Source organism: Carcharodon carcharias, chromosome 3 (assembly GCF_017639515.1).
Source record: "Carcharodon carcharias isolate sCarCar2 chromosome 3, sCarCar2.pri, whole genome shotgun sequence".
NCBI classification, from domain to species: domain Eukaryota; kingdom Metazoa; phylum Chordata; class Chondrichthyes; order Lamniformes; family Lamnidae; genus Carcharodon; species Carcharodon carcharias.
In genome coordinates this window covers 26,424,682-26,437,665 of record NC_054469.1, presented here as the reverse complement: position 1 = coordinate 26,437,665, position 12,984 = coordinate 26,424,682, and the positions used below count along the sequence as shown (strand labels likewise).

At 41.1% G+C, this 12,984-nt stretch overlaps 1 protein-coding gene across 5 annotated transcripts in view; it reads left to right on the top strand.

Annotated features, from left to right (window-relative positions):
- LOC121275859 (5'-AMP-activated protein kinase subunit gamma-2-like) overlaps positions 1 to 12,984 on the top strand; it is a 408,268-nt gene that overhangs the window by 352,112 nt on the left and 43,172 nt on the right. For all 5 annotated transcript variants that reach the window (XM_041183599.1, XM_041183598.1, XM_041183600.1 and 2 more), the window contains 2 exons: positions 4,482 to 4,540; positions 10,532 to 10,577. In XM_041183599.1, coding sequence (XP_041039533.1) covers positions 4,482 to 4,540; positions 10,532 to 10,577 — 105 coding nt within the window. The remainder of the gene's footprint in view (positions 1 to 4,481; positions 4,541 to 10,531; positions 10,578 to 12,984) is intronic.

Genomic DNA, 12,984 nt, shown 5'->3' with positions numbered 1-12,984 from the left:
TTCTTTTCTGTTGAAATTAAATGGGTTGCCATTATTCTGTTGCCCATTTTGTGCTACAGTCCAAGATGAAATTCATCCCAAACCACTTGAGAATATTTCCTGAGAGCAAAAAAAACCATCTGAAGGCCTGTCATTGATTAGAGTGGCAAGGAGGGAATGGCAACAGAATATAGATTTTGAGATTGAAAATATAATAAACAAGTTAAACTAAAATAGCATACGATCAGCTGAATAGCGTGGTAGACTTGTTCACAAAGAATGTGGCTTTCTCCTCACAACCTCAGTGACCTGGTGCTAAAAGTGGCTGTGATCCTATTTAAGACTTCATTTCTATTCGGTGAAGTCATGCAGTGTGAGAAATTGAATGCTGCAAGGCTTACAGTGGACATTAATCTAACACTGCAGGAGACCCTGACTAGGCAAAATTATGAATATCTGGGTACTGTGACTAAATGGTGGCTGCTATGTCAGTATTGATTTGATAACATGATTGAATTTCCCATTCATTTGTGGGTGAGAAAAGTGAGCCTGAGATTAAATTAAATTTAAATAGGAGCAGGAGGAGGCCATTAGGCCCTTCGAGCCTGCTCTGCCATTTGATAAGTTATGGCTGAACTCATTGTAGCCTCATATCCATGTTCCTGTCAGCCCCCATAACTCTTAACTCCCATGTATATCAAAAATCTGTTGAACTCAGCCTTCAATAAATTCAGTGACCCAACCTACATTGCTTTCTGAGAAAAACAATTCCACATCCTAATGACCCTCAGAGAAAGAAATTTTCCTCATCTTCATCTTAAAAGAGAGACCTTGTATTAAAATGTGTCCCCGAATTCTAGTCTCCTCCGCAAGAAGAAATATCCCCCCAGTATTCAACCTAACAAGTCCCCTCAGGATCTTTTATGTTCAATAATATCACCCCTCTTTCTTCTATAGTCCAATGCGTATAAGCCCAATCTGTTCAGCCTTTCTTCATAAGTTAAGCCCTTCATCCCAGGAAGGAATCGAGTGAGCCTTCACTGAACTGCTTCTGATGCAATTATATCCTTTCTTAAGTAAGGAGACCAAAATTGTATGCAGTACTGCAGATGTGATCTCATTGAGGCCATTTACACCTGCAGTAAAACTGCCCTACTTTTATATTCCATTCTCCTTGTAATAAACACCACATCCAACTTGCCTTCCTAAATACTCCCTGTGCCTGCATATTAACTCCTTGTGATTCATGTACCAGGACACCCAGATTCCTCTATTATGATTATAATTGCAAGGGTATGAAGACAGAGCTGATACAAGACTGCAGTGGTTCAAGAAGGCAACTCACCACCACCTTTTCAAGAGCAACTAGGGATGGGCAAGAAATACAGGCCCAGCCAGCGAAGCCCACACCCCGTGAATGAATAATAAAAAATAAAATGAACTGGGAAATTAGGCTATGACAGTAGAGATGCAGTGGCAAATATTTAAGGCGATATTTCATAGCACTCAGTAAAGATGCGTTCCAGTGAGAGAGATGCATCATTCGAGGCCATCTAAGAAATTTAAAGATAGAATTGTATATCTTTTCTTTCAATCTGATGCTATGACAATTAGTGGTAGCTGTGAAAATTGGACAGAATTTAAAAACCAAAGAATGATTCAAAAAATGAGGGAGAGATTAGAGTATGAGAGAAAGCTAGTCAGAAATATAAAAACAGATAGTAAGAGGTATTTATAAAGGAATAGAGTTAGATTGGAATGAAAGGGAGTGTTGGCCCTCTAGAGAGTGAGAATGGGGAATTAATAATGGGAAATGCGATGGTATAAGTGCTAAACAGTTTGTGTCTGTCTTCACCATAGCAGACACAAGTAATATCCCAGATATACTTGTAAATTGGTGAAAGGGAGGGAGGAACTCAAAACCATTACATTCACCAGGGAAAGAATACTGAGCAAATTGTCAGAGCTGAAGTCTGGCAAGTTCCCAGTACCTGATGGCCTGCATCCTAGGGTCTTAAAAGAAGTGGTGGCAAAAATGGTAGATGCATTGTTTGTAATTTTCCACAATTCCCTCTATTTTGGAAAGGTCCCATCAATTAGAAAATAGCAAATGTAGCTCTACTCAAGAAAGGAGGGAGAGAGAAAGCAGGAACCTAGAGGCCATTAGCCTAACATCTGTCATAGGGAAAATAAGAGAATCTGTTGTTAAGTAGGTTATAGCGGAACACTTGGAAAATCTTAACTCAATTAGGCAGAGTCAACATGGTGTTGTGAAAGGGAAATCTTGTCTCATTAATTTATTACAGTTCTTTGAGAAAGTAACAATCAATGTGGATAAAGGGGAAGCTGTGGATGTACTGTACTTAGATTTCCAGAAGGTATTTGACAAGGTGCCACATCAAAGATTACTACACAAATAAGAACTGGTGGTATAGGGGGTGACATACTTGCATGGATAGAGGATTGGTTAGCTAACAGGAAGCAAAGAGTAGGGATAAATGGCTCATTTTTTGGCAAGCTGTAACTAGTGGAGTGCCACAGGGATCAGTGCTTGGCCTCAACTGTTTACAATCTATGTTGTGAGAAATGGATGTTTTTTAAATGTTTTGGGGGAATATCATGTTATTCTGTGAAACTGTGTGTAAAATTTAACTGTGCAGAGATTAATAGGAGACAGGTTGTCTGGGGGATTTGAAACATGAAAAGAATAGGAGTTAGTTTTGAAGTACAAGTAAATAGGTTAGATCTAACATTTGCATTTTTGGATAAGTGGTGAGTTTGTCTGAATATCAAAGGGTAAATAGGGATAGCATGAAACATGTTTGTGTCTTGCAGGAGTTCCATAGGTAAATAGAAGGGGGATATTATATTTTATTGACCCAAAAGCAGAGACAAGATGGAAACATGAAAGACCTTTTATTTGGAAAGATTTGAGTTTCAAAGAGGTGTGAGAACAATGGAACCTGAAATGAAAGGGGGAAAAGGTATTTTAGAGTTACTGTGGAGAGCTTAGGATAGCTATTTTGGGCTGTAGATGTTTGAGCTATTGGGCTGTTGAGCTGGCGGTGTGAGATGTAGCAGCTGGAGAGAGGATGCAGTTTCAATCAACCATCCAGTCGAGCCAGAAAAGCCTTGGGCTTCAAAAAGTAGTTTTATTCTGATGTTTGGATTTTCACAGCAAAGTGGAAGAGTTACAGATCATGTGGTTACAGCAGTTTGCCGTGTGTGCTTAAGTTTTCTTTTATTCTTGTCAAAAAAACTTTTACTTCTTAAAATTCCAAAAGTGTTGATGGACTTCTTACTCCTAAGATCAGAACATCCCCTTCTTGTTTTCAGAATACAAAAAAAGGGCATGGCACATAAGCCAAGATTCCCTCTTGGATTTGGGTTTGCACAGCAATTAACATCAGCTGTGGTCATAACAAATTCAGTGACTTGGGTGAAGGGACAGAATGTATGGTTGCTAAAGTTGCTGATGATACGAAGGTAGGCAGGTTGTGAAGAGGGCATAAGGAGTCTGCAAAGGGGTACAGATAGGTTAAGTGAGTGGGCGAATATTTGACAGATGGAGTATAACGTGGGAAAATGTGAACTTGTCCACTTTGGCAAGAAGAATAGAAAGGCAGTATGCTATATAATTGGAGAGATACTGTTGAATTCTGCAGTACAGAGGGATCTGGGTGTCCAGTTAACCATTTGAGTTTAGAAGTGTGAGAGGTGATCTTATGGAACCCTATAAGATCCTGAGGGGACTTGACAGGGTGGATGCTGAGAGAATGTTTCCCCTTATGGGATATACTAGAAATAAGGGACACAGTTTAAAAGTACAGGATCTCCCATTTTAGACAGAGATGAGGGGAAATATTTTCTGTCAGAGGGTCGTTGACATGCAAAATTCTTTTCCCCAGAGAGCAGTAGAGACAAGGACATTGAATATTTTAAGGCTGAGTTTGATTCTTTAATAACAAGGGAGTTAAAGGTTATAGGCGGTAGGCAGGAAAGTAGAGTTGAGGCCACAATCCGATTACCATAATCTTATCAAATGGTGCAACAGGCTCGAGGGGCCAACTCCTCCTAATTCGTATGTTCATATGTGTTAATTCTAATCTCTATGCCTTTAATACTTTAATGTATTTAGAAACGTACAGGGCTAAGGGAGACCTTTATGGTCTTTCTGGCCTATCTGGCCTATCACCAGTTTGGGAAAAAAAGTTTTATACTACTTTATCATCCATACTTATTTGCTTTGTATTCAATGTACTTTGTTTTACATCAGTGCTTGACTATGCTGCCAGTGGATTTGATGCCAGTTTATTAGTGATGTCACTGCTGGTTGTGTAAGGAGATTTTCTCTCATAACAAGTGGAACTCAGTATTTAAAAAATATTGCTGAGTATTAAGGAAATCGGTTTTCCTTAGGATACCACAGATATCTGTACCACTGAAGCTTATATGCTGTGACATTTTGTGACCTCAATTAATAATGCTCCTTTCTTTCCTAGGAATGTTAACTATAACAGACTTCATAAACATACTGCACAGATACTACAAGTCACCCATGGTAAGCGCTTTCGGTTGTCAATGTTAAAATCTTTGGAGACAAAGTAAGTGAATTGTGTGAAAAAAGCAACTATAGTTCATACGGATAATTTTAGGGTTGTCTAAAGGAAATTTCCATGACCTATCTAATTAGTAGTCACTATTAAATAGCACTACCACGGAAAAAACACATCTATTAGATTCAATCCATTCAATCCCAGCAACAACAACTGCAACTTGCATTTAACTCACTCTTTTGACAGTTTGAATGTACCAAGGGGTGTAAAACCTCGATGCGCAAATAGCATATTGCTGTCGTCCATGGTTTCAAAGTGTGCGGGGGACAAAAGTGAAGGGCAAGGAGAGAGAAAAACTCTTGTTCCTTTGAGAAAATCAAAGGACTTTCCATTACTCTTGCTGTATACAAGGTCAGATTACCCCTTTTCTTTTTCTTAGTAGAAGGCCTCTTGTTTCCCACACTTGGAACAGCAGATTCTGAGATCATTTTTCAGCTTATTTCTTCCTGAAGGAAGTCTCTGTATCAGGGTTATTTGGGTATCGGCCGTAAAGGTGAGTTTAAATCAATATAACAGAAGCAGGGGAAAAAAGAGGAGAAAGCACAAAGGAAGATGGTTGTTGGAGGCCAGTCATCTCAGCTCCTGGACATCACTGCAGGAGTTCCTCAGGGTAATGTCCTCAGCCAACCATCTTCAGCTGCTTCATCAGTGACCTGCCTTCCATCATAAGGTCAGAAATGGGGGTGTTCGCTGATGATTGCACATTGTTCAGCACCATTCGTGACTCCTCAGATACTGAAGCAGCCCATGTCCCAGTGCAGCAAGATCTGAACAATATCCAGGCTTGGTCTGACAAGTGGCAAGTAACATTCGTGCCACACAAGTGCCAGGCAATGATCATCTCCAGTAAGAGAATCTAACCATCACCCCTTGACATTCAATGGCATCACCGTCACTGAATCCCCCACTATCTTCCTGGGGGCTACTATTGACTTGAAACTGAACTGGACTAGACATATAAATACTGTGGCTACAAGAGCAGGTCAGAGGCCAGGAATCCTGCAACGAGTAACTCGCCTCCTGATTCTCCACCATCTGCAAGGCACAAGCTAGGAGTGTAATGGAATACTCCCACTTGCCTGGATGAGTGCAGCTCCCACAACACTCAAGAAGCTTGACACCATCCAGGACAAAGCAGCCCACTTGATTGGCACCACATCTACAAACATTCACTCCCTTCACCACCGTTGCACAGTAGCAGCAGTGTGTACCACTTACAAGATGCACTGCAGGAATTCACCATGGCTCCTTCGACAGCACTTTCCAAACCCACAACCGCTACCATCTAAAAGGACAAGGGCAGCAGATTGATGGGAACGCCACTGCCTGGTTCCTTTCCAAGTCACTCACCGCCTTGACTTGGATATATATTCCCTTTCCTTCACAGTCGCTGGGTCAAAATCGTGGAACTCCCTTACATTGTGAGTGTATCTATATCACATGGACTGCAGCATTTCAAGAAGGCAGCTCACTACCACCTTCTGAAGGGCAACTAGGAATGGATATTAAATGCTGGCCCAGTTAGCAAAGCCCACATTCTGTAAATGAATTTTTTTTTATAAACAATTTTATAAAGGCTGTCGGAAGAGAATGTGAGCTCTGGTCCTACAGTTAATGAGCAGCAAAGGAAAGTTGATAGCAACTAAATAAATAAGATAATTTAAAAATATTAAATATTGTTGAGAAAAGACACATGCTGCCGAAGGTTTTTGTCTTGCATTCATCAGGACAGACCCAAGAAGGCCATATTGCAAAGGCAGCAGCCTTTATTGCATGAGAAAAGAGTGCTGATTGATTGGCAAGTTGACTCTGGTGGAGGTGTTGCCATGGAGAATGCACCGGGGAACCATTGTCCTCCACACTTCTGATTAATTTTAAAAAGGTGTAATGCCTGGACGACTTTATGCCCACAGAGGTCAGGTCCCTGCAAATGAATAAATGTAGCTCCTAGCAAGTGTAGGTGAGCCACACTGTGAGCCTGACTTGGAGTTATGATGATCTTAAATTGGTTGTTAGTGTAACTCTTGGCACACTTGGAATTGTTCGGCAAGTGTTGTCCAATCACAGAAACACATCTAATGTCAGATGTCATGTTCTGAGTTTTGCAAGCATGGGCTGATTGAGTATGGTTGATACTTTTCCCATTGCGAGTAGCTGAAGGAATGTGCTGTTTGATATGCTCCGCATATCAATGTTGGGACGTATGCGCTACATACCTGGCACCTTTACTCAGAAATACTCAAGTTCTGTACTACATAGTGACGATTAAAAATATTAAGCTGTTGGAACGCATAAGGAGTAATTACCGAACCAAGGGAACCCAAACTAAAATGTATCTATATTAATTGACAGAGCATAAGAAACCCACGTCAAAGCAGTCTGAAAGTGGCAACCCCCTACCCCCATCCACCACTTTAAATCTTCACTGCCCCCACCACCAGCACATAGCAGTGTGTATCATCTATAAGATGCACTGCAGCAGCTTGCCAAGCCTCCTTCAACAGCATCATCCAAACCTGCAACCTTTACCACCTGGGACAAGGACAGCAGGTGCATGGGAACACCACCACCTGAAAGTTCCCTTCCAAGTCCCACACCATCCTGACTTGGTATGGCTGTTTGGTCAAAGTCCTGGAACCCCCCTCTCTAACAGCAGTAGGGTGTACCTACACCACATGGACTGCAGCAGTTCAGGAAGGTGACTCAGCACCACCTTCTCATGGGCAATAAATACCAACTTTGCCAGTGACACTCATATTCCTACTTCAGCTGGTCCTATGTCATAATGCATGCAATTGTGGTACTGAAAGCCAGAAGTTGAATTTCATAGGGTATCACCCAGCAAGGACCAAGAATGTCATGAGAGCAAAATAAGACAGCTGGTGCTACAGTCAAGACAATGTCTAGCCAAATGATTGGACCTCCCATTCAGGTAGTCAATACCAATTTTGATGTACGGGTCTATCAAAAAACTGACCACGGCCATGTTTTGAAAACAGATCGCTGGAAAAGAAAAAAAATGGTGAAATAATCAACAAAAGCTTTTTATTTCTGGCTCAACATCTTATATGAAACATAACCATTTTGTGCATTGATAAGAGGTGGCCTGTAGGCTGACAGCTGAGCTAATTATCTAAATCGCTATGCCTCATTAAAGTATGGTTTATGTATGAGAATCCCCTTGAAATAGAAGGCAGCATTTTTTTGACACTATACAAGTTTTAAAAAGACCTAGTTCTTCAAGATATGTACAGATAAAAACATCACTCTTCTCAATGACAAACTATTAAGCAGTTTCAGAGTAATTCTGGGTAAACATTTTGTTCACAGTCCTGTTGGTCAAATCCAGCTTTTCCCCATGCACAAGTGTTGTCAAATTTGAGCCAGTGGTTTCACCCCCTGAATAAACTGGAAGTGTATTTGAGCTATAGACTAGGAATTTGAGCTCATGATGTGAACTGTTACTCCGTTGACATACTGAAAGCTCTGTATTGTCAGAGGTGTTGCCGTTTAAATGAGACATTAAACTGAAATCCTGTCATCTTTCAGTCAGATCACAAAGCATGATGTCAATGAGAGAGAAGTCCAAATGGGAGGAAAGGTCTTAGTCACACAGAGCCCCGTACAAAGGGCAGGAAAACACTCATTGAAATTCCATTCTGATTGAAGTTATGAGTTTTGGATTTCCTAGCTAGATAGGAAGCTTCTCATTGAAACGTAGACTCAAGTAGAAGAGGGGTTGGGGTGGTGGGAAGGTGGGGGGTGGGAAGTGGTAGTGGTGGGGAGTCACATATGGGGTGGTAAATGGTGATGGTTGGGGAAGTCCCACGTGGGGGTTGGGGAGGTAATGGAAAGGGAACCCTGTGAGGGTTTGGGGGAAGTCAGTAGTTACCCAGAAGCGGTTTTCATTCTTTTAACTTATCCTGGATAAAAACTATGACTGTATTACAGTTGGAAACATCCAAAGTTTGCAATTTACTCGCGTTCTCAGGTGGTTCCAAGGAAGTTTGAACTTTCCGGGCAATTTCTGTTGGGGGGGGTGGGGGAGATCCCCAGTTCAACTCTGGCCCAGAGCTCAGAAGTTACAGCCCATAGACACTGATCCTGCTCAGAACTGGGGCAGGATTTTGAGTCAGGAGCCTGACATCAGAGTCAAATGAGTATCACAATCCCACAAGGTGTGGGAAGCAGTCACCCTGCAATGCCTTTCCCTGAACTCGCCAACTCGTGGCCAGAGGGTGGCTTCATGAAGCTGGAGGGCCAAAGGGAGATAAAGCCTGCAGTTCAGGAAAGGGAGAGTAAGAGGGTGCCCTGAGTTTTGAGATGCCCTGCCTCCAAATTTAAATTTCTAACTTTAAAAATTGAATCAGCAGCCCAGCCACCATTGTTGGGGGAATCCCTCCCGTTACAGCCGCAGCAGTGACCTGGCAGGCAAGGAGGGTCTCGAAGCCTGCCTGGAGTGCTGGACCCCCGGTCTGGCTTTGAGAGGCTGGCTCCAAGCAGCTGGCCTAATCCATGATGCTTCAGGGGACCAAGCACCAATTGCTTTCACATAACATAAGCTTTCATAATTTTGTGGACAAGCTGTAGAAATCATCTTGGGGGTCGTATTTCGCCCTATAAAAATTTAAAGCTCCTGTGTTTAATGAAGATTTAGAAATCAGAACTATGGTTTGTGCTGTTTGCCCCATGGCTAAGTCTACCCCTGTAATTTCCTCCAGCTCCCATTGTTGCATCATTGATTATATTTTATGAGCAGGAGGATTGACTGCCATATTAGATTTTGGAGACCAGGCAAGGAGCAGGAATAACAGGATCAGACTGAGAGCAAAGTGAAAGACTAAATCAGGAGCACAGAAGAGTTCAGGAGAGAGAGCCTAGGCGAAAAGCAAACACAGCCAATAAGAGAATAGAATAGGTGATTTTACTCCCAAGAGTTGCAAGCTTCAATGTCTGCATCTTTGTCTTTCCTAGATTAAAAACTTAAATTTGTGCATTTATTCTGCTTTCTTTCTCCATTCTTTATTTCTCTCGTGTGTGATCTCTTTCTCATGTACTCTCTTTCTCTTTTTTTCCACTTTCTTTCTCCTGTCTTTTTATCACAGAATCATATAGTGCAGATGGAGGCCATTCCCCCCATCATGTCCATGCTGGCTCTTTGTTAGAGATGTCCAATCAGCTCATCTGTTTTCTATTCCTCACTCTCTGTCTATCTCTTGTGTGTTCTCTGTAATTCAGTGTATGTTTCTGTTTTGTTCATTCTATTTATGTAAATCAGGGAAGCCAGTCAGTCAGTTTATATACAGTAAGGTTGCACAAACAGCAATAAGATAGTGGTCAGATGAACTGTGATATTGGTTGAGGATTAATTATTGACCAGGAGTCTATATAAATATGTAAGGAGATGGTGCTGTAAAAACAGAACATTAAAATGCACTGATCTTGTAAAATTAAAAATCATTTCACTTTCTGGAGAAATCCAAACATTCATTTCGTTCTCTTGATCCTGCAGTATTTTGTGATTTGGCTGGTGATTAGAAACATTTGATTCCTAATATTATGCAAATATTCAGGTACAAATTCTGATTATTTTGTCTACTTGTTTCTAGCAAATGCAATATCTTGAAAGAAACTGAAGAACTTAAATAAAATTGCTACCATTTAGAATCATAGAATGGTCACAGCACAGAAAGAGGCCATTCGGCCTATTATGTCTGTGCTATCCAGTCCAAGTTTAAATTAACTACTTATATTTGAATCAAATGTGTCAGATTGAACTGGTTGCTTAAACCTAGGTTGTTCAAACTGACAAACACATTTTGCCCTTTCATTTCTACACATTCATTTCTAATTGCCATCAAATAGAAAAAAATAAATACTGTTGACTAAAATCTTTGGGGTTGCTTAAATAATAGATTACGATTTCTCCATTGCAGGTGCAAATTTATGAGCTGGAGGAGCACAAGATTGAATCATGGAGAGGTAAGAATAACATACTAATTTATTTTTGACCCCTCACAGCCTGTCTGACACTGCACCCAAAAAGGCCATTATTCATTTGTGAACAGTCATAGTGATTCCTGGTAGGCATTCTAACTATGGAGAATATCATAGCTGACCTGGATCCTTTTCATATATCTGCACTTTGGAGTACTGTGATCGTGAGCAAAATTCTGTCCTTTTCTTCCCCCCTCTTTCCAAATTCAGAGTTGTTGCATTCAACTATAGTGCTGCTGCTGGCTTGGCTGAAATAAGTGAATTTGGTGTAGATCTGGAAAAAACTAAGGACCTTCCTAATTTTCATGGCTCATGAGCACTAGATTTTCCTCTCAGCCATCTAGACTGCTGCCACACTATTAATTTGTATTCAATATTTTGTGAGCTTATTGATTAATGCATACTTCTCTCAAATATTCTGCTGAGTCTGGCATTAAAATTAAAATTGCTTTGAAAAGTCTATTTATCTTGGTATTGTATCAGTCATGTTTAAGAGAAGGTATTACTCTGCCATGCATTTTTTTGCCCATCCATTTTCCATGTTTTGCACTCGAGGTTCTGGAACACTGACACAGAATCTAGAATGTCCGTGACCACTGTGATCTTATCAATTGCACTTTAACTAGAAAGCTAGAGTTGTAATCTACAGCTCGTAATACCGATTAAACTCTGACCTCGCCCATTGTTTACTTAGTAACAGTCAGACTCAAAGGGACATAGTTACACCTTAGAAGAATGGCGCTTGCTGCATTAAATGATCCCTGACAGCATCCCAGCAGCAGTGCTGAAGACTTGTGCTCTAGAATTAGTTGTTCCTCTAGCCAAGCTTTTCAATACACTGCCCAGGTATGTCCTATCCACAAAAAGCAGGACAAATCCAATCCAGCCAATTACCACCTCAGCAGCCTACTCTTGATGATCAGCAGAGTGATGGAAGGTGTCATCGACAGAGCTATCAAGCAGCACTTACTCGCCAACAACCTGCTCACCAATGGAAAGGAACATTTGCGCCACGCGAGTAATAGACTAAGAGAGAGTCTAACCTTTATGACCAGGTGAGAAGGGGTGAACTGGCTCCTCCTCCACGGTTGGTCCTAACAGAGGTTTCAGTTTATCTTTAACGAATTTACCCTTTTTCAAATCAGAATTTATTTATCTATTTAATTTGTGAGAAATAAGGAGCCAATAAAACAAGGTTTTATTGAGCCAAAGAGCAAATTTATTAACTACGACCCAAGGAAAAACGTCAAGTATTTGGCCCTCATGCAGTCAATAGTGTCCCCACACACAGGTGTCAGAAGTAACGGGAGTTAGAGTCCAATTTTTTAAAAAGGTAGAAGAATAGTTAAGTGTCCTTTGATTGTCCTTGAGGCGTAGATTTTAAACATTGCAGCCAATTTAGGTTAGCTGGTGTCTTGGATGCGGTTACATGTAGAAGATGTTGCAATTATGATGAGATCTCAGTTTACTGGCAGAGTTGGCTTCTCAATTCGGGTGACATGCTTATTCCAAAAGAGAGTGAGTGAGCAGCCCTCAGCTTGTTTCCTCTGCTGAAGACTTTCTGGATACTGCTTGTCACTTGCAACCCCTATATAGTGGCTGGCAGCCTTGCCTTGAAATACTTCACCTATTGTGTATTTCCAAGAGGTTTTGGGTGGGTCTGTCTGTGACAACCATTGTTTCAACATCCAGGATGTTGATTGGAGGACTGAGCAACTATAATCCCATTGAATGGGAGGTGGATTGATTCTCTTATTGGAGATGGTCATTGCCTGGCACTTGTGTGGTGTGAATGTTACTTGCCACTTATCATCCCAAGCCGGAATGTTGTCCTGTTCTTCCTGCTAGGAAGGTGTGTGTGTGTAAGGAATGCGACTTAGTTGAGGTGGCTGTACGAGAAAGATGTCCTGAGACTATCTCTGCTGAGAAAAGTTGTGAATTTGAAGCAGCCATCCACTTTCAAGCCAGAAAAGTCTCTGTTCCTTTCCTTTTGAATTTCCACAGCAGAGTGGAAGAGAGTAAGGTCAAATGGCATACTTTATTAAAGTAGCAGCAGTTTTTGCCTTTGGTAACATTACTGGTTTTTTATGGTTAAATATCTATGCTGTTGCCAAGCAGTTTACTTGTGTTCTGATCAAGTAGGACTTTCAACTGTGCAGTTATAATCTCGCATGTGTAAAGCGTTTTTTCTCGTTATTCTTTTGAATTTTAAAATCCTTTAAGTATTACTGGGATTTTATGTTCCTGGGATCAGTAGGTTTCCCCTTGTTTTTCAAAATGCAAAAACAGAAGTTATGATCAATAAGACAAGTTTCCCTCTGGGATTTGGCTTGCTCAGCAATTAACGTTGGCTGCGGTCTTAACATGTCAGCTGGGCACAGACTGCTTCAGA